This window comes from Eschscholzia californica, unplaced genomic scaffold (genome assembly GCF_041429995.1).
Source record: "Eschscholzia californica isolate CP2 unplaced genomic scaffold, dmEscCali1.0.p SCAF_2, whole genome shotgun sequence".
Classification (NCBI taxonomy): Eukaryota; Viridiplantae; Streptophyta; class Magnoliopsida; order Ranunculales; family Papaveraceae; genus Eschscholzia; species Eschscholzia californica.
In genome coordinates this window covers 48,825,460-48,852,767 of record NW_028238309.1, presented here as the reverse complement: position 1 = coordinate 48,852,767, position 27,308 = coordinate 48,825,460, and the positions used below count along the sequence as shown (strand labels likewise).

Below are 27,308 nucleotides of genomic sequence, written 5' to 3'. Positions count from 1 at the left end.
GGGATTATTAGGGTGTAAATAATGTAGTTGGGCTTTAGGCCATTGTCATGTTGGGCTATAGGCCCGGTTCTTGTGTTCAGTTTGAGTGGGCAGTTATTGAGCGTATCACATCTTTGATGTATCAATGCCAAATGTAACGACATACGTAGATCGTAGTCGACTTCCAAAAAAAAAAAAAAAAATAAAGTATGATTTTGTTCGTGCTTTGGATTAGAGAATTATGCCAAATATTCGTATCAAATTAGGAGTGTGACTAAATATGACAATACCTGATTGGGTTAATTTCGTTTTAAAGTCTCCAAATTTATGACCAACTCACCGTTTTTGTCCATATAAGTGTCTGACAATTCGATTTGGGCTTCAAGGGCCAACTCCAAATTTCTGAAAAAAAAGGTTAAAGGCATAAAAGCCACACCACCTCTTTCCTTCTCCTCCACTTCACCTTATCTCTCCTCCATCACACCACCTCCTCTCCACCTCTCCTTTCTTCTCCGGCGAATGGTCGTCGACCGGAATAAAACATTCCGGTCTGTCACCTTTAACCTAAAAAAAATATTTTCTTCTTCTCTCTTCCTGTCTCTCTCTTTTTTTCTCCTCTCTTTCTCTAAGTTCCCCTTTGTCGGGACCTCCGCCGGCGAAGGGGAACAACACCGGCCGAAAGGTTTCAGATTTAGAAACCCTTCGGCCGGCGTTGCTCCCCTTCGCCGGCAGAGGTCCCGGCTAAGGGAAACTTAAAGAGAGAGATTGAGAGAAAAAAGGAAAAAAGAGGAGAAAAAATGAGAGAAAGGAAGAGGAAGAAGAGAGAGAAAGGAAGAAGAGTTTTTATGTTTATTTTTTTTAGGTTAATGGTGGCCGGTCGGAATATTTTATTCCGGCCAACGACCATTCGCCAGAGAAGAAATGTGAGGAGGAGAGGAGGTGGTGTGATGGAGGAGAGATAAGGTGAAGTGGAGGAGAAAGAAAGAGGTGATGTGGCTTTTATGCCTTTAATCTTTTTTTCAGAAATAATCTCATTTTGGCCTCTGAGGATAATTTCGTAAAAAATTTGACCCTTGGCGACTAAATCGAACTACGGACACTTATGGGGCCAAAACAGTGAGTTGGTCACAAATTGGGGGCCAAACGAAATTAACCCTATTTGATTTAATGAATTCATATACTTATAACATTCGAATATAGAGTTTAACATAGTCTTTGAGCAAAAAGAATCAACCATAATGAGCTTTTACAACGACAATTATAATCGGAGATCGATAAGCTTGTTTGGAATTACGTTAAAGGAGTGTATCGGGGATGACTTGTAAGATTTAGATAAATCATAAATATATAATGGTATTAGATTGGAAAGTGATGATGCATAAAATGTTTAGTCGTTGACTAACGTCAATAAGTCAAGAATAGGCCAGAAGTCCAACGGGTGAACCCAGCTTAAGGCAACAGGATTGCTGGACCCGCAATGCTCCGCCACCTACTCCCCGAACCGGGAGGTCGACCAGGATCATCTAAGGAGTTCCAGTCCTGCTTTGCCTAAAACACAATCAGGTTAGCCCTGAGATTCTCCAAAAGAGTATGGTGGGTCCATGTAAGCAAGGCCAATGCCTTACACTCTAAACTGGGAAGGTAGAAGCGCGTTGCACGCTTACTGACTTAATCCCGAATCTTCAAAAGTCTCAAATGAGGAAACATCTCTTGAAAGATCTATCACCTCGGCAAGATATCTACGAAGTATTGAACATAGGAACTTCTATTTATCCTAGATACGAGATAAACCAAAAGGGGAATCCTAACTACGAACAGTATGAAACTTCCCTAACGGTGGAGCACGACGGCCTTATCTACACCGTCTAATCACAGTAGGTCCAACTCAACCTATAAAAGGGCATCACATTGCCTTCTACAATGCACGTTGAGTAAACTCAATACATTCCCAAAAAGGTTCAATCGATATTCAATATTTTTACTGCAAAGAGCAATCTGGCTGTCTTGATCGTCGAGAAGTTTTCAAACTCTTTGCAGGTTCCCCCCAGGTTTCTAAGGAGCTACGAGCAAAGAACGAGAGCTAGAAGAATGAGAATCAACCAATCTGACGAAATATTCATTCATAACAGACGCTGTCATGCATTAAGTCTCGATTTCTTGCTGATTAACGGAGAACCATTTTTTGACATCAACAGATAGCATATCGTTTTCACTTCTACTTTTGGAGTTCTGGTCATAATCGATCATCCTTAAACTTATTTTCGCATTGCACTTCATGATAAGTCAGTTTTGTTTCATGTAAAATTGCAACATCTTTTTTCCAAGTTACAATTTGCCATTGCAGTTTACATAAGAAACTCAATATTCTAGATCTTATTTAGACAAAGTCTCCAGTAAGAACCCCAAGTAAACACTCTAATCACGGCTACAATAGAAGAAGATACGCAGGAAACTCAAGTATACTATAAACTCAGTATTCTAGATCTTTTTTTTAAAACTATGTGGTCACCTGACATTCTAGACAAATGTGTAACCTAAAATCAATTTTGATAAAGTGAAATAAAAACAGAAACTACATATTGTTACAATCAATTTTTAAACTCAAATTTGGGATTTTTTGTTGCGAAAAAATGCATGAAAAACCCAAAATCTAGGCCTTAATAGAAAAAAAAGTAACTAAAAAATAATACTCCCTCCGTTCCATTTTGTTTGGGTCTTATTCCTTTAAAGGAAATCCCAAAATATTTGTCCTCTAACTTTAAATAAGACTCATTTATTACTAATTTTATTGACATTCTCCAATCTACCCTTACTTTCAATTGGTTCCACACTACTTCCAATATAGTATTTATTGTAATACTCTAAAATAACTATGGCAATTTAGACAAATACATTTGAAGCCCAAGTTTTTAGCTAGTTAAAAGAGGTGTACGGGACGATACAACCAACCAGCAGGGCTGGGCCGGCCGGTGCCACACTTAAATGGATAACTCAAACCCTTACCTTGACCAGTTTGTAGTAGAAAACCTCGATGACATTATCGTTTATAGTCACTCACTGGAGGAGCATTGAGGCATGAGTACAGTGATCCGGGTGTAGTAGGAAAAGAAGTTGTACGTGAAACGGTACTCAGATGACAATGCTATTTCTTGGCCATTGGACCAGCAAGGGTGATTCGGTGGAGCCCATCAAGCCAGCTGACATAGGAAATGGGGGCGAACCTTTGATCACTTTTTGAATGGAGTGTAGTCAGGGCAGGAAAGGTAGAATACTATCTGAAAGAAGAATATCAGGCAAGAGAGGTTGACCATCTTCTTCCTTACTTGGTATCAGAATCAGGGAAGAAGGCTTTCAAGAAGGGATTCAATCCTAAGGCAGGAAAGAGAGGGCTAGAGCTAATTCTTATAAGCTAATGTGCGATATGCGTCTAACGCGTATATATGACACATGTGTAGCATCAGGGTTGTCAACGAGAGAAGGCTTCTTGGTTGGAGAAGGCTTCTTGGTTAGAGAAGGGTAGCTAGGATCCAGCTGAGGGGCTAAAGAAGGCACTAAACCAATAGAAGAATCAGAGTTGAGCAGCTCCTCGTATCAATATAGGTACGACTAGAAAACCTTTCCATTCTTATGTATAGAGGTAGGATTCTGGCTTTTTAATAGAAGAAGCCCAAGGTTTTAGTTAGTTAAAAAAAGTGTACGGGACCATACAACCAACCAGCAGGGCTGGGCCGATTGCCTCTTAGATTGATTAAGGGTTCTTTATTTTAGGTTAGTTAGCAAGCAATAAATGAAAATACTTAATAAGTTGGATTTCCCAAAAGGTCAAACAAATTAGGACGGAGAAAGTATTGCAAAAAATTTTTAATTTTCTGACACTTTTCAGAAGGTTGACAACATATATAATTATGTTGTTAACAAGACAACTATATTTTTTCCATAATTCTATTTTTACCCTCATATGTTGACAACATATATAAATAATGTCCTGACTTGTTATAAAATGTTGACAACATATATAATTATATTGTTAACAACATATATAATGCATTAGCCTAAATATTATTTGTCCGTTAATTGGTGTGTCAAATACAAAGGATAATATGTATAAAATTTTAATTTTTGCAAAAGACAAGTGACAAAATGCTTTAGTCTAAATATTTTTGTCGAAAACAAAACAAAAGATGCGGAAATCATTTATTTCTTTATAAGACAAATTGGAAAATGCTTTAACCAAAATGTTAGTGTCAATTTGTGTATGTCAAATGCAAAGACAAAATGCGAAACAATTTTGCAAAACAATTTTGAACAAGAACGAATTTATTCAGAAATTTACAAAATTTTTGAGAGCAAACTAAGATTTGTTCATAAATTTTCAAAAGTATTTTTGACGTTGATTTGGGGGTAAAATTATATTTGTACAAAAGGAATTTTTTTTACAATATTATTCAACTTTGGGCCTGATTTCATATTATCCCTCAAATTTTGGGTTTTATAATTAGGGTTATTTCTCTAATGGCCCCCAACTTTGTGACCAGCTTCCCGCCTGGCCCCCTAAATTAGCAAAAATATCCATATGTGAAGGAGTTGAAGGAGATGTCCTTCGACCAAGATGGCAATGCGAGCAATATGTCGGATAGGATAATTGATGTGGAAGATCATCAAGTCCGATTGATTTAGGGATCGTAGAGTTGTAGCTAGAGACCAACTACGATCGTCGAATTACGAAGTAATTCGCGGCTAACTTCGATCGGATCCTACAACGGGTTACACATAAGAGTGACAAATTGATCTAGGATATGACTAGTGGGAGTGAGATATAATCATGGGAGTGTCCCATAAACATATCTCATAGGCCTAAAAAGGAATTAGGCAAAGATAGTACAAAAAGGCCAAAAACAGGGTTTTTGGGCCTTAGCCGATTTGGGCACTTCTAGGGCTCGGATTGGGCTGATTTTTGGAGGGACGTTTCCTTATGTTATGAACATTAAATCTGACAATTTTGGCTGGGTTTGGACGTCATCTCCTTAGGGAATTGAGAAAATACCAATAGTTGCTATTTTCGACTATTTCCCTAAATCTTATTCTAAAGGGTGTTTTGGGAAACCTAAAAGGAGGTGGATTCTTATTAGGGTTCTATATAAACACTCTTAGGGCAGAGAATAAGGTGTGGAATTTCTCTCTAAGCTTTCTTACTCTACCACATCAAGTAGAGAGGAGAAAGTGAGCTGATTCCCATTACTATCTATCTAGTCAAAGAGGAAGGTGTTCTTCTATCCAACCACCATTGGTGTGCTAGCTATACAACAAGGTGGGAGATCAAATTGATTGCTCGTGTCCCAAGTAGAGGAGCTACACTTGAAGCTCTTGGTCTTCTTCAATCAATTCAACTAGTTCGAGGGAAAAGCGATTAAGGTAATCTACTATCTCCATTAGATTAATTACTAGTTTTGCATGTGATCCTGGGGATACTAGTGTAGACATTAGATGTCTTATTTCCGCTATAAACACTAGTATAAGGGTGTAAATCCCTTCAGTGGCGTCAGAGCCTCTTGCAATTAACTAGTTTTTGCTAAGAATCGAACTAGTTCACATTGGATATGATTGATAGTTCAATAAATTGAGTTTATAAAAGTATTTTAAAAGTATTTTAAAAATTATTTAAACTCACAATTTGATAATATTGAATGGGATTCAATGAATTTCAAATTGAGTCAAATTGATGATTAAAAGTGTTTTAAAAACCTCAATTAGATTGAATTTCGGACTAATCCATGCTTGATTAAGTTGATAATTATGTTTAAAAGAGTTTTAAACATAAGAATTTGATTGATTTTGAATGGGATTCAAGAATTTTTCAAATAGATTTCAAAATTGTTCTTTGAAAAATTTCAAAACACCTAGACTTTGATCCAAAATTGGTTTGATTAAGAGTTGTTTTTAAGTTTTGGAAACTTTTGAAAAACAAAATTTTGGAATTTTAGAAGTGTTCTAAAAGAAGTGTTTTGAGTTTTAGGAAACTCTCAAAACAAAATTTGGAAATTTTAAAAGTTTCTACAAGTTTTGTAAAAATTTTAGAAGTGTTCTAAAAGATTTCAAAATTTAGAAAAGTTTTAAAATTGGAAGTTAGCAAATAAGATTTGCACAACAAAAAAAAAATTTTGGAAACTAGGGTTTTGAAAAACCCTAGTGTCCGGCCAGGAAGCTTCCTGGCCGGACCAGAAGCTCCTGGATGCGTCCTCTGGACCCGTCCAGAGCAGCTGCTGAGACGCGTCTAGGACGCGACCAGCAGCTGCGACAGAAGCTTCTGGACGCGTCTTGAAGACACGTCCAGAGCAGCTGTTGGGACGCGTCTTGGAGACGCGACCAGCAGCTGCGGAGGGAGCTTCCTGGACGCGTCTAGGACGCGTCCAGAGCACTCGACCAGACGCGTCTTGGAGACGCGTCTGGGAGGTTCTGGGTGTCTCGGACTAGTCCGAGACACCTAGTGCTGGTCCGGTCCAGCACCAGACACGTCTAGGACGCGTCTGGTACATGGACTAGCGTCCTGGCTCCGGCCAGGACGAGACCAGGCCTTGATAGGCCTCGGCCAGGACATGGCGGCCCTATGGGCCGTGCTATGTCCGGACCTTGTCCGAGCCCTTTTTTTGGGCTTGGGCCGGGACTTGTCTAGGACTTGACCCGGGCTTTTTCGAGGCTTTTCGGACCACGAATAGGGACCATCATTCGAGTGGGAGTTTTTGCCAAATTTTCTTCCGATTCCAACCAAATAATTCCAAAATCAATCCGGGCCATCCAGAAAGCCAAGACGGATTTCTCTTTAAATTGATTTATGAAATCATTAAGAATCGAACCAATATTTTTTCCGAAATTGACCCGGGCTTTCTCGAAGCCCAAAACGGAGTTTTTCTTAAAGTTGATTTTAGAAATCATAAAAGATAAAACCGGAACGCACCATTAGTTGAATTCTTCGAATTTAAACTTAAGGTCCGTAATGTGATATGTGATGTCAACAAAAGTATCTCCCAAGATAATCATGCATATATAATTCTTAGCCTTGATATATTATATGATTGCATGTGATGTGAATGCGGGAAACTAGTATGGCCATAGATTTATTTCTTTATTCTTGTTTTAAGCACGGATGGGTGCATGCTTTGTAATTAATTTTAATTTCAAGTTTATACGATCTGCGAATCGTTAGAGTCTTGTAATTAGAGTTTAGGGTCTATGAGTCCATTGAAGAAAACTCAAGGATGGAATCCAAAGGCGAGTGGGAGAAATCAATGGAGGTTCAAAGATGGCGATCTAAGACGAACCGAAAGGCGAAACAAGAAGAAAACCAAAGGAGATTAGATCTTCTTGGTTAGGGGCCATACTAGGATCCATGTCTGCTTGATTTACTTTCTCGCGCGCATTTACTTACTTATTTACGCTTTATGTCGTGGATGTTAGTTAGGCTAAATAGTTCACTATAACAAACGCCAGACTAGCGTAAAAGTCCCCAAAAGTAATCTTGAGTAATCGCCTATCCAGATTAAGACACTTGTTGCGCCCTTGTTCGAGGAAGGTGGGTCAGCCTTCGCAGAGTACCTCCTCTACCTTGGGACAATGCGGGTAGGTCTATAGAAGAGGCCTGCACGTCTAAATGGTTCTACTCAACGAGATCAGCAAGAGAGTCTTGGATACTCGAGGCAAAAGGATAGATTAGTCATTCATTAATGAAATCTATCAACCAAGAGTCATAAGGTATGATCAGTGAAGTAGTTCACTCACCCGGAACGACGGAGTCAAAGGGTAGGGCCTTCGTCCGCTTTACTCCGAAGAACTGGGGTCTTGGAATCACTTATTCAATCGGGGACGATTTTTATTGAATAATGTGGGAAAACTAAGTTTTTCAAAAACGATAACGAGTTTTAAAACTTTGCCATTTCTTTTATGTAGTTCAAAGATGACAAAAGATATTTTCAACTTCCGCTCACTTCTCGACAAGGAGAAGCTAAATGAGCACAACTTCCTTGACTGGGAGAGGAACCTGGGAATAGTTCTCAGGATGGAAGGAAAGCAACATGTACTAGAAACTCCAATTCCTGTATTGGATGATGATTCGACTAAAGAAGAGATAGATGAAGAAAGGAGTGTGCGGAAGAAGGCAGAGCCTGTAACTTGCTTAATGCTAGCAACCATGGAACCGACTCTGCAAGAGCAGTTCATAGACATGGATGCTTACTCCATGATGCGACAACTTCGGGAAATGTTCCAGAAACAGTCGAGATTGGAGAGGTTTGAAACCTCCAAAGCAATTATGGACATGCGCCTTGAAAAGGGAAAACCAGTTGGGCCTCATGTTCGTCAAATGATCAGGCTCATGGGCAAGCTGGCTAAACTAGGTTTCCCTTATAGCCAACAGACGGCTACCGACACTATCCTTCACTCCCTCCATAGTGGTTTTAATCAGTTTAAGATGAACTACAACATGAATGGATGGGATAAAACGTTGGAGGAACTTCATTCTATGCTTCTAACAGCCGAAAAGGACGTCGCTATAGTGGAGACTAAGAAGGACGTTCTTATGGTACAAAAGGACAAAGGGTTCAAGAAAGGTGGAAAACAGAAGAAGAAAACCGCGTCAAAAGGTAAAGGCAAACGAGTTGGCAAATCTAAAGACAAAGGTCCTCCTCCTGACACCATATGTTTCTACTGTGATGGCAAAGGCCACTGAAAAAGAAACTGCCCTAAGTTCTTGGAGGACAAGAAGAATGGAACAGTGGCTTCCAATTCAGGTATAAACAGTTAACTTATCAAATACTGTAAAATTCCCAAACCTTGGTATATGATACCTAAAATTGCCCTATCATTGTGAATGGACAGGTGCAACTGGGAACTGAGTATTTGGCTAAGGAAGACAAGATCCAAGAGGGAGCAGAAGCCTCGACTGCTAAGGATGCTGAAAGGGATCGAAGTCTACTTTAGGCACTACTCTAGATTAATAGTTTTTCTAGTTTTTAACATCATCTCTGTACTAAGTATTACGGAGAATCAATAAAGAACTTTATTTCTAAATTGAGATGTTAATAAGTGCTAAATTTAACAAATTATACCAAAAGATTCTAAACTTGGTCAAAAACCTATAAGATAGGTTCATCCCAATCCAAAAGGGATGAGGACAACAAGTCCACTATAACCAAAACATGAATCATACTGACAAGAAAGAAAGTCTTGAGTCAGAAACAGAGATTGATCTTCAAACATACTTCTAACCTATCCATATTTGGAATGTCCAAAAGGATTAATATGAAGAACACGAATCAAACTCTATCCTCCAAAATCCATTAGTCTAGACATAGCTTCTCACAAAACTACCAAAATTCCGTCTAAAGCTAAATTTGTAAAAGCGTTACAAAACTAGCTAATATCTGACGCAATTTCTTTTGAAAGAAATTTGGGCTTCTTCCATAACCAATCAAGAGAACAAAGTGTTTGTTGCTCATGATAGTATTCTTCTAATAATTAGCACTAATTATTACAAGAATAAGTGGGAGAAAAAGGTACAAGTCGATTTAATTCGATCATGAGAAAAATCATGAAGAGTCATGAAGAACAATCATGAAACTTGTACAAGACGATTAAATTCGACCAAGAGCAACAAACTGCGGCTCCTCGGAAAAAGAAAGGTTAAAGATATGATCTTATAAACCCACCGCACAAAAGCGAATGTCATTCGCCGGAGAACTCTCAAAACAAATGAAAGTGTCTCTAAAGGAATATCTCAAAGTAGTTGAGAAAATTCCAAATTGTTGTTCAAAAGCCCTAAAAGGTCAAATCTCAAAGACTCAGAAAATAAAGGTTATTTCTGAAAAGATAAAAGACCTGCGCAGAAACGGAAACTGACTCTAGATTTTGGCTAGAAGCCAAAATCATCGTGGAATCCATATCTCGTCAAGACATGAAGCTTGATAATTTAAGTCAACAGAAGACCTAAATTGGTTTTCCAAAATAGTAAAACTGAGAAGGATGGAAACATTCATGTTTCCCGAAACGAGACAAGAAGAATAAAGATTCTTCCAATCAAGTTATGTCCACACGCATGCTTCAAAAATCTATCAACGGATTAAAAGCACGCAAGAGTTAGAATCTTCGATTCAAAAGGCAATCAAAGAAGTTTGATTCCTGAGGAATGAAGAAAATCTTGAATCACGAGTTTCAAGAAGGTAAGTGGGAGAAACAAACCTTCCGGGTCCGTATGCAGAGTACATACAAAAGATTGAGTACGACATAAGGTGTTGTATAACAGTAACGAACTGACTCAATAAAGGACCACACACAAAAGGATAAAATGCCATTTTGGGCATCTGAAGATCTATAAGCATAGATCAAAAGGATGATAGGATTAGAGAGACTCAGTACGCTGAGATGCTTGAGATCCGAAACAGAAAATCTAAGACTCGGAAAGTCTAAAAGATTTCGACCCAAAAACTCATGACAGAGGGCGTTGCAAAACTCGGAGTCTGAAAAGACACCGATGAGCTAGCACGCATGAGAGAGACATTTATGTTCGAAAACATAAAGTCAATCATGTTGGACATGATTAGCATTTAAACATCTGAATTCGGATTGGAAAACCGAAACACTATTTAGTACATCCTAGAAGGCTAAAGGATGAAGTAGTACAAAAGTTGAACATGTCATCGTAGCAAACTTCCAGACATGGAAGGAAAGTAGGCTAAAAGTGTTTTAAGCCGGGAACTGTTGCAAATACTACATAAAGAATTAAAAGCCTTAACTCTAGTAAAAGTTACTAGATATTATCAAGGTTGAAGTTAGCAATCTTCAAATTAATTGATAATAAGCAAAGTTTAAAACCGACTACCACGGTAGTCAAACTAAACTGTCACCTAAGACATAGTATGAGATTCATACACAGTCTAAGGCATGAGGTATAATTTTAAACCTCGACAAGTAAAATTGAGTGGGTAAAAGGAGTTTTACGGAAGAGGCTCAGATTTACAACTCTCGTTATCAGAAATAATAGAGTTATTTCACAAGTCGTCTAAATTTGGTTTAGTATTTAAACGACAGTCCATTGATGATAAAACATTCCGAATAGGTTTGTCAGATACGTGATCTGATGAATGAAACCCTATTAAGTGAACTTGGAATATTTATTATCGAATTCCCTAGTCCAGGTCATTGCATGGACAACAATGACTCACGAAGACTAGTACGGGAGTCGATGGGATAGCGCAGTTTCATGGGCTATAGGAATGGTATATTCTATTCGACTACGTGGGTGTGTAAAAGGTTTATACACTGGATAACCCTCAAATGAGAAGTACATCACTCGTGATGAACGTCAATACTTCTCATAAAGACAATTGGAGAGATTCCTCAAAACATGAGTGCTCCACTCATCTTATGTAAGGAATGCCCGACTTTGGTTCCGTTAAACGCCGCGCCGTAAAAGGAGGTTATAAAGACGGATACTGGGAAGGACAGGATAGACATGAAGTTAAGTGGGAGCGCAAGAATGGATTGTGTCACCCTAATCACATTAGGTACAAAGTGTCTCAAGGCCACTTGATGAGTAGCAACTGAAAATGCGTGGCCGCGCTCAAACGGATTAAAAGTTAATCGTTTGTCTTTTACAGTTGTACTCGGATATCAAGAAAGTCTGAATGACGTGACGTATCAGATGGGATACTAAATTGACACGGGAATCGAGACATTGCACTTGTTCTAAGTCCAAGTGGGAGTCTGAAGGAGTTGAAGGAGATGTCCTTCGACCAAGATGGCAATGCGAGCAATATGTCGGATAGGATAATTGATGTGGAAGATCATCAAGTCCGATTGATTTAGGGATCGTAGAGTTGTAGCTAGAGACCAACTACGATCGTCGAATTACGAAGTAATTCGCGGCTAACTTCGATCGGATCCTACAACGGGTTACACATAAGAGTGACAAATTGATCTACGATATGACTAGTGGGAGTGAGATATAATCATGGGAGTGTCCCATAAACATATCTCATAGGCCTAAAAAGGAATTAGGCAAAGATAGTACAAAAAGGCCAAAAACAGGGTTTTTGGGCCTTAGCCGATTTGGGCACTTCTAGGGCTCGGATTGGGCTGATTTTTGGAGGGATGTTTCCTTATGTTATGAACATTAAATCTGCCAATTTTGGCTGGGTTTGGACGTCATCTCCTTAGGGAATTGAGAAAATACCAATAGTTGCTATTTTCGACTATTTCCCTAAATCTTATTCTAAAGGGTGTTTTGGGAAACCTAAAAGGAGGTGGATTCTTATTAGGGTTCTATATAAACACTCTTAGGGCAGAGAATAAGGTGTGAAATTTCTCTCTAAGCTTTCTTACTCTACCACATCAAGTAGAGAGGAGAAAGTGAGCTTATTCCCATTACTATCTATCTAGTCAAAGAAGAAGGTGTTCTTCTATCCAACCACCATTGGTGTGCTAGCTATACAACAAGGTGGGAGATCAAATTGATTGCTCGTGTCCCAAGTAGAGGAGCTACACTTGAAGCTCTTGGTCTTCTTCAATCAATTCAACTAGTTCGAGGGAAAAGCGATTAAGGTAATCTACTATCTCCATTAGATTAATTACTAGTTTTGCATGTGATCCTGGGGATACTAGTGTAGACATTAGATGTCTTATTTCCGCTATAAACACTAGTATAAGGGTGTAAATCCCTACAATATGGCCCCCTTTTTCCGTTATCTTTAACTTTCCGTTACTCTCTCTCCTCCATCTCATTTTCTCTCTCTGTCACATCATTTGACCATGCCACATCATCATCTTCACCGGCAGGTCGCCGGCCTGCAACCTTCAAACTTTTTTTTTCTCTCTCTTCTCTCTCTAAACTCCGACGAAGGGGGTTTCCCTTTGCCGGAGTAGGTCGTTCGACCTTGAACAAAGAGAAAAAAAAAGTTTAGAGAGAGAGAAAAAAAAATTTGAAGGTTGCCAGCCGGAAATTTGGCCGGCCGGCGACCTGCCGGTGAAGATGATGATGTGGCCTTGAACAGATCTGTTCAAGGTCATTTCGTGACCTTGAACAGATCTGTTCAAGGTCGAACGACCTACTCCGGCGAAGGGAAACCCCCTTCGCCGGAGTTTAGAGAGAGAGAGAGGAGAGAATCTAAATTTTTTTTTTGTTTTAGAAAGAGAGAGAGAAAAAAAAAGTTTGAAGGTTGTCTGCCGAAAATTTGCCAGCCGGCGACTTCCCGGTGAAGATGATGATGTGGCGTGGTCAAATGATGTGACAGAGAAAGAAAATGAGATGGAAGAGAGAGAGTAACGAAAAGTTAAAGATAACTGAAAAAGGGGGCCATATGGGTATTTTTGCTAATTTAAGGGGCCAGGCGGGAAGCTGGTCACAAAGTTAGGGGCCATTAGGGAAATAACCCTTATAATAATCCTCCCTTTTTTGTTATGCCAGTTTTCCGGCATGAAGAAGAAGTGGTGGTAGAGAGGTTTGGGAGAAACAAAATATGTTTCCATCCAAACGTTTATATCCTAATCTTTTTTCTTGTTTTCCCACAACAACATATCTATAAGGAATGACTATTACTTTTGGGAAACAAGAAAAAATTTCGAGGTACAAATTTTTTAAAAGAAATTAGGCATTTTGTCAAGTTTTTAGGGCAATCTTCTTCTTCCCCATCTCCTGCCATTTCCGACCACCATCTCTTTTTACCACCACCATTTCTTTCATCTCTCCCCCTCCTATATTTCTTCTTCTTCATGTTCTCCGCCCACCACCACCACCATGTATCTTACCCCTCTCTCTCTCTCTCCCTCTCCACCTCCCTCTCTCGTTCTCTCATACTCCATCTGTTCTCTTCTTCTTCGTCGGAACGCCGTTCTGGCTTGAGAGAAATCTCCCGCACAATATTGGTGTTCAAATAAAGGGAGAGTCCGCTTCACCGAGTAAATAGAGAGGAGGATGAGAGGGTGAGAAGTACAAGAAGAGAAACAATTGGTGGGAGAAGGTGGTGGTCGGAGGAGGAGAAGATGAAAAGATTTGAACAAAATTGAGGTCTTATACAACAATGGAGGAAGCAAAAATGGAACAAATTTTTTTTTGGCTTTTGGTATAGGAAGAGCACTATTTAGTAAAGGCAGTGCATTAGAAAGGTCAATTTATGTATTTGCTCTTCCTTTACTAAATCAGTTTAGGGAGGGCGTTATAAGGATCATTTAATAAATAGTGCCAAAATAGAAGGACTTAGATAAAAATTAATAATAAATCTAATATTTTATTCACTTGTAGTTTCTCTCACATAAACAATCAAAACCCTAATATCGTCACTACTATCAACATCACCATTAGTATTAAAAACTTGCAAAGTTTACCATCACTGTAGTCTTAGTTTCGAGCTTTTAATGGTTCCTCAAGATCTCATGGATGAGGAACCACCATTAATGAAGGAGGCAACCTACATCAAGAAAGAAGATTCTTTTCACTTAAACGTAGACATCGACTTAAACAAGGACATCGACTTATACGAAGTTACCGACTTAAACAAAGACATTTATAATGAAGATAATATGTCTCGGGTAAAGAAATATCATTTTCTTGTCTTCCTCTATGGTTGAACAAACGTTTTAGGGTTTTAGGTCGTTTTTTTCGTAAAGAATTTTCGGTTGGATCGTCTGAAAAAAGACAACAAATTTCGGTAGGGTCGGCTGAAAAAGACAACAAATTTCGGTCTTAACGGTTGAAAAAGATGACAAATTTCGGTTGGGTCGATTGAAAAAGATGACAAATTTCGGTCGGTCCCGCTGAAAATAGTAATAAATTTCGGCTGAGATGGCTGAAATTAGTATTTTTTTCAACCGCTTTGACCGAATTTTTTTTAAATTTTCAGTTGGTATCCATGAATTTTTATTTATGCTAAGCGAAATTTCTTTTATGTGAATGTCGCTTATATATTTTTTGAGTTACATCCTTGTTTGTATTCTTCATTGCGATATTGATACTTGAAATCTTCAAAAGTTACTTTAATCAGTGTTAAGACTTAAGACCCTAAAAATCTATGGAGAAATCAAGCAATAACAAGAATTACAAACTCTCTATGGAGATGAGTGTTGTGTTAGTCATCTAGGGTTTAGGTCGAACATGATTCTCTCTTCTCTCTCGAAGGCTTTTAGTCGAACAGGAGGATACTTTCTTCTCTCTCTTTTGGTCCAAAATAGTTTGATGGGAGGGACCAAAGTATAAATTTAGAATATTAAAAAAAAATGTTTATCCCTCCCTATTCTAAAAAGAGTGTTCTCCCTATCTAATGCACTGCCTTTTCTAAAAAATGCTCTCCCTATACCAAAACCCTTTTTTTTTTACTCAAAATTTTGTATTACAAAATATTTTCTTGTGATTTCCAAATGGAGTCTCTTTATATTCCTTGTAAATTGTTTTCCCAAAACCATTTAAATGTCCCCCCCCCCCCCCAAAAAAAAAAAAAAGATTGAGTTAATTCTTATTTAGCCCCTACTTTGTCACCCGCTTCCTTCTTGACCCCTTATTTCTTGTAAATTCAAATTTGACCATTTTTTTCAGATAAATTCCTTAATTACCCCTCATACAAATTATATGTTTCAAAATAAAAATAAAAAACCCTCCACCTCACCTCATTCTCTCTCTCTCTCCACCTTACCTCTCTCTCCCCACCTCACCTCTCTCTCTCCCCACCCCTCTCTCTATCTTCTCCGACTAGGTCGGAGAAGACAGAGAGAGGGGTGGGGAGAGAGAGAGGTGAGGTGGGAGAGAGAGGTAAGGTGGAGAGAGAGTGAGGCGAGGTGGAGAGAGAATGAGGTGAGGTGGAGGGTTTTTTATTTTGAAACATATAATTTGTAGGAGGGGTAATTAAGGAATTTATCTTACAAAAGGGGGTCAAATTTGAATTTACAAGAAATAGGGGGTCAAAAAAGAAGCTGGTCACAAAGTAGGGGACCAAACAGGAATTAACTCAAAAAAATTTAATGTCCCCAAAGCACCCACCTTAATCTAGGATTCTAGGGTTATAATACGATAGAGAAATGCTAAACCTACAACTAAAAATCTGTAAAAGACGTCCAGATCTACGTGGCCGGTCATGAAGAGTTAATGGCATTAAACACGGGATCCTCTATTCCGAAAGTACCCTCCTCTCTTTCTCTCACTAACATTTCTTTCTCTCTCCGACGTTTGTCTCTCTCTAAACGTTTCTCTCTAAACTTTTCTCTCTAAACTTTTCTCTCTTAACTTCTCCTTCCATCTTGTTTTTCTCTGTAAAAGTTTCTTATTCTTTCTTTTATTTTAGAGAACATGAAAAATGAGGCCAACTAAGTTATGATTTGTTATTATCATCATCTATGCATCTTACCTGTTGTATTTGTTGATTTAGGTATAAATGTTATGAATAGAAATCTAGGGTGGGATAAAAGAGATTTCATTGATCAGTTGAGAGATTTTCGTGATTGGTTGTGAAATTTTCTTGGTTGATTGTGAGATTTCATTGAATGGGGATTTTAGGGTAAGAGAGAAGTTAAGAGTATGACAAATTGGTTAAGTTTTATTTGAATAAACTGAGTATTATAAACTAAAACTTGATAATCAAAAGAAAATTTTGATCTTTCACGAACTCAATGTTCTTGGCTAACAAATGGTTCCTTCTCTCAGCTCGATTGAAAGCTCAAAATAAAAGAGTTACAGAAATAAATTAAAAGAAAAAGAGAGAAAGGTTTAGAGAGAGAGAGAGAGAAACATCATCTCATCAAGAAACCAATAAGGGTTTAGTGAATTTTGTCATCACCATCCAACAACCGAGCATCAAAGTGAGGTGGATGTGTTTTAGATAGAAATAAAGAGATTTTTTAGAGTGAACATTCTTGGAGAAGGACCCTTTTTGGAAAGAGATTACTAAGCAATATGAAGATTTAGAGAGACAAAGAATATAGATGGTAGTTTCTAAAAATAAGAAAAAGAATAGAGGGCAGTTTTGAAACATTACAAGAATAGATATAAATGCATTTAAATTTCCAAAATATCATATAGGATCCGCCTCAATCTGGATGTTTTTTCCAGATTTTTAGTTGTAACCATAGCATTTCTAAATACGATAATACCTGATTTCATTAAAAAAAAAAAAAATGATGATGTAGGGACCCTGGGACAATCGGATCAAGTCCTTGTCCTTTTATCAGTTGGGGTTGTTGGTTAAAAAAGGTATATTTATTTATATACATAATAAATTAATTATATTCTAACCCATTTATATTTTATAATAATTTAATAAATATATTTGCATATTTGGCATAATCCTAGTAAGAACAGAACAAGGATTTCGTAGAATTTTAAGAAATATTTATGATTGAGGAATTCTCGGGACAATCCCTAGGGATCTTATAGTTTCATATTCTAATCAAAACTCTCTCTTTCTTTCTTCACACAAAGACATCTTAACTAACAACAACTACTCTTTATCCATTAATTCCTTTAAGGGTTTCTTCTTGATTTTTGATTCATACTTCTTTCACAAAGATCAAAATTCAATTTTGAACAGTTTTCTTTAAGATTAGTGAAGATCTGATTCTGGGTTTTTAATCATAGAAGTAATAAATAATGGAGGAGATGAAGAAATGGCGGCCATGGCCGCCTATGATTTCCAAAAAATTCCAGGTGAAACTTATTTTAGGAAGGCTGGAAGGTTTTGATTTTGTTTCAGGGGGGGATTTGATTTCGAAATTTAGGGTTCGTGTTAAATGGAAAGGACCAAAATTTGGGTTAAGTTCTTTGAGACGATCTGGTAAGATTAGTATTAGTAAGGATGTAGAAGTAAGGAGTGATGGAGTTGTTGAATGGAATGAGGAATTTCAGAGTATTTCTGTTCTTTCTGCTTATAAGGAGAATTTGTTTCTTCCATGGGAAATCACATTCACTGTCTTCAATGTGAGTATCAGTTTTTTATTAGGGTTTATCTTGTTTGGGTTGATTCAAATTTCTAGTTCAATTTTATATTGTGTTTTTAGGTGAATTATTGCAATTTGAGATTTGGGTCTGTTTTATTATTAATGGAGGTTTACTTGTTTGATTTCTTATTAACAGCATACAACTTGTAGTAGTATTTTACGGTTTTTGACCTAATTCAACTTTTGATTGGTATATGAATTGTTTGAAACTTTGTTATTCAATATTAAATTATGGTTTTCTGATTTAGGTCATGAATCAAGGACCAAAGGTCAAGGAATCTGTTCTTGGAACTGCATTATTGAACTTAGCAAAATATGCATGTGTTGGAGAAGGAAGAGAACATGAGATCAATGTTCCTCTCTCTCTACCTAGTGGTGATTCCGAGTCTCATTCTTTGCTTCGTGTATGCATCTTCTCTTGCAACTGATCCCTAGTTCTCCCTCAGTAACAATCCAAGCCCTAGCAATTATCGTTGTACGGGGTTTTGTTCTTGGGTCTGCTAGCCCTCCTAAAAGGCCTCAACACCTACTAAGCTTGAGCTTCCACCTATAGCTCAGGCTATGAACGCACTCCCAGGCGTGTGAGACAATTGCATCCCTCATCTTCGCCTCCTCGGAGACAAGTCATCCTCGACTCTGATACATGATATAATAGAGTCCCAAATCGCTTGGGGCTGCGACTAGGGCATGGACTGTAGGTGCAAGCTCAAGCTTAGTAAGTGTCGAGGCATATGTGGTGGGCTAGCGGAGCGTTCCTCGGATTGGGTGTCTAAAGCGGGGACAATATCGATAGCTGCTAAGGCTTGGGTCGTTACACACATGCACTCTCTCTTTGCTATTTTGTTTTTCTTAGTAGGTAGAGTGAAATTAAGTTACTATGCTTCCTTGCAGTTATCTCTGAATCTGTCAGAGTTGAGAACATCCCAAGAACTATCAAGGACAGCACAGAAACCAATTTTTTGTGTTCCATTGTCTCCTCGGTCAGGAGAAGCTTCATCAATAGAGAAAGATGAACAATCTCCTCCTCAAACAGGTCTAAAAGTAAAGATCTTTAAATACATATCCAATCGGAAAGCAACAAAGGCATGTCGGGACGAAGAATATAGTAGTGATAGTAGGTATTCAGCTAGGACTAATGACGGCGAGTATATATACCCTTTTGACTCAGAGTCACCTGAGGATCTTGAGGAAGAAGATTTAGAAGACAACAAGGATGATTCGATTGTTCAAAAATCATTTAACTATGGGACATTGGCTAATGCAAACTGTACTGGTGTACGAAATTATGCTGAGATGAGAATGAACGGCGAATACGAGAATTGGGTTTACTATAGTAATCGAAAATCAGAGTTCAAACCAGAGCAAACTTTCGTGGATACAACACCCTTGGATAAGTCTTTTCTGCAAAGTTCAAAGCGGAGCATTCTTTCTTGGAGAAAACGGAAGCTGAGTGTCGGATCATCACCTAAGGCGAAAGGAGAACCGCTCTTAAAGAAAGCCTATGGAGAAGATGGTGGGGATGACATCGATTTTGATCGCCGTCAATTGACCTCGTCCGATGAGTTTTCTTCTCATTGGGTAAGCATCTTTTATGTTTTAATCTCTTATAGCTTATGCCACGGATATTATAATGCCATTTTTCGTCTTGTGATGTTTCAAAGTTTTTAATTGAGGCATTTGTTTTCCCAAAACCGTGAAACAAAGTTAGACCATATTGTGTTATGTGTATGCTAAAAGGGATACAAACTATCTTATTGGCAGTGGTATATGGGGGGTGAACACTCAACTACAAATCGTTCTGAATTCGGGGATGACAACTTTGCCATCGGTAGATGGGAGCACAAAGAAGTGGTGAGTCGTGAAGGACGAATGAAGCTTCTAACACCAGTATTCTTTGCTTCAATTGATCAACGAAACGAACGGGCTGCTGGTGAGAGTGCATGCACCGCCTTGGTAGCCGTAATTGCAGATTGGTTCCAGACCAACCAAGATACCATGCCCATTAAATCCCAATTTGACAGTCTAATCAGGGATGGCTCACTCGAATGGAGAAACCTTTGTGAAAATGAGACCTACATGGAACGGTTCCCTGACAAACACTTCGATCTTGAGACAGTCCTCGAGGCCAAGATCCGTCCTCTTACTGTGATTCAACAAAAATCTTTCATTGGGTTCTTCCATCCTGACGGAATGGATGAAAATTCAGATTTTGATTTCCTCCATGGTGCCATGTCCTTCGACAATATCTGGGACGAGATCAACCGGGCAAACACAGATTGCCTCGGTAATAGTGGGCCTCACATTTACATTATCAGCTGGAACGACCACTTTTTTGTTCTCAAGGTCGAACGAGAGGCCTATTACATCATTGACACTTTGGGTGAGAGGCTCTACGAAGGCTGCAACCAGGCTTATATCTTGAAATTCGATAGAGACACGGTTATACAGAGATTGCCTAATGAGCCAAAGACATCGGAAGATAAGCCAATTCCTGCGAAAGGGTCAGTTTTCATACCAAATAAGGAATCTCAAACTGCCGAAGCAAAAGACGAGGAAGAAGTCTGTAGAGGTAAGGAATCTTGCAAGGAGTACATCAAGAACTTTTTAGCAGCAATCCCTATCAGAGAACTGCAACTTGATATTAAAAGGGGATTAAAAGATTCAAGTCATTGTCATCGAAGACTGCAGATTGAGTTACACTATACTGAGTTTCGGCAACCTGAACCTCTGCCATCCGAACCAACCACAGAAGCTACAACAACAGAAGTAACGGTAGTAGAGGAAGTGGGGTTACCAGAAAATTGTGAATAATTACATTTTAACGCGACTAACTTGTTTTTCTTTTCATATTCTAACTATACATGTAGGTTTGCAACAAAAAGAAAAACTATACATGTAGGTAGTTGGCATTGATCTCTACAAAAAATAAACTGCGGAGAAACCTTTGAGTTTAGTTACTTTCGTCGAGAGAGGGGTTATTTTCATCTATGATTTAGAGTAATTGAGCCCTGTAACTTCTGATGATATCTGTTAATTCAAGTGCAAAAATTAATAAATTTTCAATGATTAAAATTGATTCTTGATTCATGGGAACTTTTCTGTTCCACCTTAGCAAACTATCCTGGGGTTTTCAGGAGACTTGGGTTTATTTTTGTTTCATCTTTGTAGTCATGGAGTGTTTTAAGTCTTGGGCATCAATTGAGGCTATACATTTGCATCAATTGGAAACAGCTGAGTATCGGAATAGGTTCATATCACTCATCTTCGGAGGTTCACCCTTGTGCTATCTCAAAGGTTGCAAGTTGTCGACGATTCTGTTCTCTGTGTTCTTTAACTCTGTAATCAAACTACTAGTTCTGTAAATTGATTTTTGAATTTTGATCAAGTTGGGCTCTTTAGATGTTGATTTTTCTTTTTCAACAAAAAAAATGTTGACTTATCATATGTGGAAAAGGGGAAGCCATGATAAGATTCTTGAAGATAGATTCTTATATCAATTCTTTTTCTCTTTAGATGTTGGAAATGGTCCATCAAGGAAAACCACCATTTCCAACCCCCAAAACACTTAACTTGCCCCATTGATTTGGACCAAGTTTTTGTTAGGAACAATTTCCATGTTAATTTCAGGATTAGCGATAAATCAGAGAGATTAGTTCACAATCATCGATGAACTGTTAATACATGCCCATCTCCCCCCCCCCCCCCCCCCCCCCCCCCCCCCCCCCCCAATTTCAATTACCGTGTCTACGAATAAAAATTAGAATGAGGAAGAACAAGAATAGAGACATAATCCCCTGGATCTCATAATTCAGGCATTGAAGGTGAAGAGAAACCAAAAATACAATTTGATTGAAACTGTACAAGTTAGTCATAAGGGGACATCCGATAAAATTGGAACAATACAGAGAAGATAGTCATAAGATTTCCACTAATCTTGTTGCGTTTTTACAATAATTAGCTACGAGAAAGTAAATAATCTGATAAAAAATAATTAGCTAGGGTAAAGTAAATGAAGTGCAAAAATGCAACGTAACGTCAATGTTAAAGAAGCATCGCTAACTCATCTGACTTTGCTCGCCAGACGAAAAAAATCATCTAGTGGACGTATTTGCAGCGCAAGATGTGGATGCTTCAGTCCGTTGCAGACGAACAAAGGTGAGAGACTAGCTCAACCACCCCCAACATAGAAGCATCATTCTGCAGTGAACAAACCATAAGTTGATTTAGAAATAGAACTAAAGGGGTTGCATAAGATTTGTTCTCGGTCAGCAAAATCATGGATATGTGGGTTTCACTCCACTAGTTACTCGAAAACGAAAAAGAATAATCTTGGCCTAAAATTGGAAATGTTGTACTTTTATCATTGAATTAAGGAATGAAAAACGTAGGTCCTGTTCAGGTTTGTAATCAACCATGTGTATCGGACTTGTGGTTTCTGTGGCACACAACTGGACCATATAGCCAGATCATAACCGTTACCAGTATGTAAATATAACATATTATATTACAACAAATAAATGTTGGTGCTCAACTCTGTGACAACAAACACTTCATCTGAACAGTGCTTCAGGGAGTTGTCACTGGCTCTCTTCTAGGAAACTCTTTCACAAGTCTAATGCATCCATTCGATCTTAACTAATTAGGATCATAAAATCGAACATGGTAATCTTTATTCTTCTTTCTTTGATTTTCAGGTTCTTCTTATCTCTTCTTGATTTTCCATCAAATGAGCAAATTCTTTCCCTATGAGATCTACTAGGCGGAAAGCGGCATCTATGCTTATCCCACCAGAAGTGGATCATGCCTATTGCATTATTTGTAGTTGCAGAAAATGAAGATGGAATTTACCAATTCCCCAAAAAAAAACGTAATTCCTTCACATGAAAGTAGAAAAAATGACGATTATGCGATTTTTCTACAGCCAACTTACCAGGTAAACAACATCAAATGCTTTTCGGTAGCTGTCAAGAGAATTTTCAATATTGTCGTTTCTGCAAAATGAATTCTGTGGTCAATGAACATATAATGGATATTATGCTTAAAATAAAAAAATAGAAAAAAATAATAAGAGACAACCAATGCAAGTCATTGCATATGTACAGAGTGCAGACACAATTGTGTTCTTCATCGAACAGTTAAAACGCTGATTAAATAATTTTAACTTACAGGAATCCGACAGATATTCGGTTCTCGTAGTTCAATCCGTCAGACATTCCTAGATCTACAATATGGTCTCCAAGAAGTAGCACATTGGTTCTTTTCTTGACCGAGTCATTGTCTTCATTTGGTCCATCAGTGTTGCCCAGTTGGTCATGAACTGGTTCAGCCATATTGAGTGCATGCTCATTCTTATTTAGAACATGGATTGTCTTTCCTGTCATGAAGATCAGATAAAACTTATTATGTAGGAACGAAAACAGTAGAACATAACCGTAGCAATATGGTAATTTCTGAAAACAGAATAAAATTATAAAAGTACTAAAAGGAAATGGTTACATCTGCATGAAAAGCCTTTTCTCTCTTTACATGTTACATACAAAGGAATTTGCGTCAAAATTTCTATGAATAGTGGAATTTCTTAAGCCAAATGATTCTTGTCGAGATGATCATCATCTCCTCTTACCTGCACTAATCTAGCCCATCATATTCTTCCGGGCGGTTAAGAGGAGAGCAGAAAAGATTGATGATATTTGTAGTCTTCCTAATCTGAATAGTGTACTAGGGCAAGAGAGAAAAGGCAGCTTTTCCTCACTCACCCTTCCATCTTTAGGAACTGAGTATTTCTTGTAAAGAAAAAGACTTGATAAACATACCTTTGAAAGCCACAAGGTGACCATCGTCATCAAATACCATTCTGTTCGATACAATCTTGACATTTTTGAACGGTCTATGAAGTTTTTGCCTCAAGACCTGCAACAATAACAAGAAGAGGGAGTCTATCAGAAAAATATCTTGGCCTACCAAGAATTTTTTTTATCTATTTCAGTTTCAAAAACATTGTCAAGCCAACCTCTTCTATAATGTCCGCAAGCCCTGCCGAAAATATAAGAACAGGCACGCCTTTCTCCTGCCGATTCATGTATAATTTTCAGACATTTAGCACAAGACATTAAATGCAGATAAGGTGCAATTGGTAATTTAGATGACACCATTCAATAGGGCAGCAATAATAACATGCTATCAGCTAGAGTTAAGTTATTTAGCAAATATGACAATTGACAAAGGAGAATGTAAGGTAGTCAAAATGCATTAAATCATCAGAAATGAGCAAAATATGAAAGCTTCCCTCGGCAAAACCACTGATTCAAAAGCCATTTGTATTTTGAAAGAAAAAAAAAAAGAATTTTGGTTGGTGAAGTCACAAGTCAGCCTACTGAAGTGTACAAACCAAATCTGAAATCAGAGTCAGCCTACTTCATTCTAAAAAGCTAGTTATTCTTGAGTGATTACAAAATTAAAACAGCAAAAATAAAAGCTAGTTACTCATCTAACTTGATGAAACCACACTCATAAGGCAAAAGGCGGAATGTATCATGTATGTGTAACTTCTTGGATAACCCACTTTTGTGTGTGTATGGGAGGGGGGCTCAGGGAGTCGCTTTTCAAGTTAAGTTTGTACATTGTGGTAATTTCAGACTAAATATAAACCAGGAGAACTTGCAGCTTTTCTTTTAGTCTGCTTGATTTAAGGCTCCCAACACTTATGCCGGACAACGTCCCAGTTAAACACCAAAGATTGCCTTCGTCTATCAGTTCTCTCTCAACATATTATTATATCACGGATGGAGTTGGCGGAAGCGGGAACCAAACCCCAAACTTCACCAGTTATCGTGGTCAAGTGGCTTTTCGACGACTTGTTTTCTTACGTCGTTAATTTATGTAAAGATGTATATAAGATGAGATGTTTACCTCCAAAAGCTCAAACAGTTCAACTACTCCCTCCCTGAATGCGATGTTAGCATTGGCAACAGATGTCCTAATGGCGTCGTAAGTAAGGCCTCCTTCGATAAGAAGAGAATGTGTTTTCCCCCACCTGCAGTAATAAGTCTAAGAACAATTAAAACAAGAATCGAGGCTCATTCAAGACGATCTTTTACATTTTATAGATCTTTTGATTTCTTCTATTGTTCTCCCTCATATTAGATGGTTCAATAAAGAGACGTATGGATAAGTTACACGACTTCCATTTTGTCAATATCACTGTCATTTGAATGAGACAAAGAAAAGTTCTAAAACGAAAATTTAGCTAGATATCAATTGGGAAAGGATATGGCTAAAAAGTGACAAAAATTAATAGAACATACCATTCTTCCATGAGCTTTGTTTTCTCTTCAATTGGAATCGTAGGAGAAAACTCGAGTGGGTGATAATATTCATATAATTCTTGCCTCTTCATATCAAACTCAGGATTCCCTTGCTGCAATAGGCCATGACTACCTAACCATGTTATTAGAGAATATTGCAAGCCATCAACTTAACACAAAAACCAAAGATTCACTTATCAATAAAGAGATAGAACTTCTTACTATTCCCTCTGCTCCCATTGACCCAGTATCTTGTCAATGTTGCGTCAAAATCAGCAATCACCTGACAAGAAAAGTATGAAGATATGTTTACCTAATTTACCTATTCTATCACGGAAAACAAACGGCGACCTAAAGACATACAAGACTAGAAATTTTTGCTTCCGGTGCGGGAAACACTTTTTTTTAATCAAAAGACAGAGTCAATACTCTTAAAGCCAGCTTCTATGTAAGTAAGTTCTTATACAAAGCTAGTTACTAAAACAGTGGCAAATTAGCTATAAAAACTGACTCACATGTTCATCGCCCCGACGGGTAGGCTAGGCTCATATTTGTCAATGGAAACCAAGCAACATCAAAAACTTGTCATATATATATATATATATATTGTTGCTAAACTAGATTACTGGGTAAGTAAAAAATGATATAGTAGTCACATTCCATACAGAGACTAAAGGATAAGATATAAACTTCCCTCAAGACATGAAAAAAAGTTCTTTTTGGGGCACAAACCTGAAGCTTTGCTGGACCAGAATTCAAAATTGCAAATTTCTTCTTGTCCAATGATTTGGGATCATCAATTACTACCTCAGAAGCTAATAACGAACTTGGGTTTTCCATTTTGATTCTAGCTCTCTGGTTACAGCAACAACACCAAACCCTAGATAGATTAAAAAGAAAAGGGTATCTGGTAAATAAAATTGACACAGTGAGAAAATGCAGGTTGTGTATATCAAAGGTATAAATACGTAGATGGAAGATTTAATCTTTGTGAAAAATTTCTTCATTTATTATTGTTAGAGTTAAAAATGGAGAATAGAGAAAAGAACCTGGGTCTGTTGATTGGAGAGGTAATAAAGTTTAGTTGGGAAGATGAAATGAAGGAAGTGGTCCGAGTAAAGATGATGACGCTTTGGAGTCGATTACTCATTACAGGCAGGGGAATACGTGAGGAACCAAAGTTTATTTGTTCCCGGATAAAACCTTTAACCACTCTCTTACTATTAAACCCCTAAGCCGAGGAAATCCCAAATTAGGTCTTTACCCTTAAAGTCGATGTCGCTCCTGGTCCAGATGGATACCCTCCGTATTTCTATCAATCTAACTGGGACCCGTTCAACAAGACATCTCCCACATGGTTGCCACTTTCTTCCATACCACCCACCTCCCTGTTCTTGCAAATCACGCTCACATCTGTCTCATTCCTAAAACCAAAATCACCAAACTCCGACCGACTTCAGAACCATCAGTCTGCTCAACACCTCCTACAAAATCATCACCAAAATCCTTGAAAATCGCCTCAAACTCCAATTATCGGAGCTTATTTCCCCGTTTCAATCAACTTATGTCTCAGGCAGGCAGATCACAAATAACATTATTATCAGCCAAGAACTGATTCACTCTCTCAAAAAGAATCAGGGGGTCAAAAATTATTTCGGGCTTAAATTGGACATGTCCAAAGCTTTCGATCGTATTGAATGGGACTTCTTGGAAAAGATCGTGGGCAGACTGGGGTTCTCGAACCACTGGATCCAACTCATTAAAACTTGCCTTGCTACCTCCTCGATAGTTGTTCTTATAAATGGCAGGTCGGGTCCCACTTTTGAGGTTAGTCGGGGTATCCGTCAAGGGGACCCCTTGTCCCCTTTACTTTTCACTCTTGCAATGGAAGGCCTTAGCCGGCTGTTAGAAAACAATTCTGGACAGAACCCCTTCATAGGCTTCCCTATCCCAAACTCCAACATGGTCATTAAATATCTCTTATTTGTAGACGATTGCATTATTTTTGGCCAAAACACTCTGGATAACATCTACAACCCTAAATAGATACTCACAATTTCTGTT

The 27,308-nt window shown here is 38.1% G+C and overlaps 2 protein-coding genes across 3 annotated transcripts; one reads left to right on the top strand and one right to left on the bottom strand.

The window, feature by feature from the left end:
* Positions 1 to 17,241: 17,241 nt before the first annotated feature.
* Positions 17,242 to 21,012, top strand: LOC147558630 (uncharacterized). The gene is made up of 4 exons (XM_086660372.1): positions 17,242 to 17,920; positions 18,189 to 18,344; positions 18,832 to 19,518; positions 19,702 to 21,012. The coding sequence occupies exons 1-4, from the start codon at positions 17,594 to 17,596 to the stop codon at positions 20,749 to 20,751; spliced, it is 2,220 nt and encodes a 739-aa protein (XP_086516498.1). The 5' UTR covers positions 17,242 to 17,593; the 3' UTR covers positions 20,752 to 21,012.
* A 792-nt stretch (positions 21,013 to 21,804) lies between these two features.
* LOC147558629 (5'-nucleotidase / magnesium ion binding protein) lies at positions 21,805 to 26,569 on the bottom strand. Of its 2 annotated transcripts, XM_086660371.1 has the most exons (11): positions 26,527 to 26,569; positions 26,294 to 26,447; positions 25,977 to 26,124; positions 25,467 to 25,527; positions 25,245 to 25,377; positions 24,850 to 24,973; positions 23,951 to 24,007; positions 23,754 to 23,850; positions 23,107 to 23,314; positions 22,871 to 22,931; positions 21,805 to 22,137 (listed from the first exon to the last, which is right to left on the bottom strand). In XM_086660371.1, the coding sequence occupies exons 2-11, from the start codon at positions 26,392 to 26,394 to the stop codon at positions 22,072 to 22,074; spliced, it is 1,056 nt and encodes a 351-aa protein (XP_086516497.1). In that variant the 5' UTR covers positions 26,395 to 26,447; positions 26,527 to 26,569; the 3' UTR covers positions 21,805 to 22,071. The 2 variants fall into 2 exon arrangements, with proteins under 2 accessions (XP_086516497.1, XP_086516496.1); XM_086660370.1 differs by lacking the exon at positions 26,527 to 26,569 and having other exon boundaries at positions 26,294 to 26,482.
* Between the last annotated feature and the right edge of the window lie 739 nt (positions 26,570 to 27,308).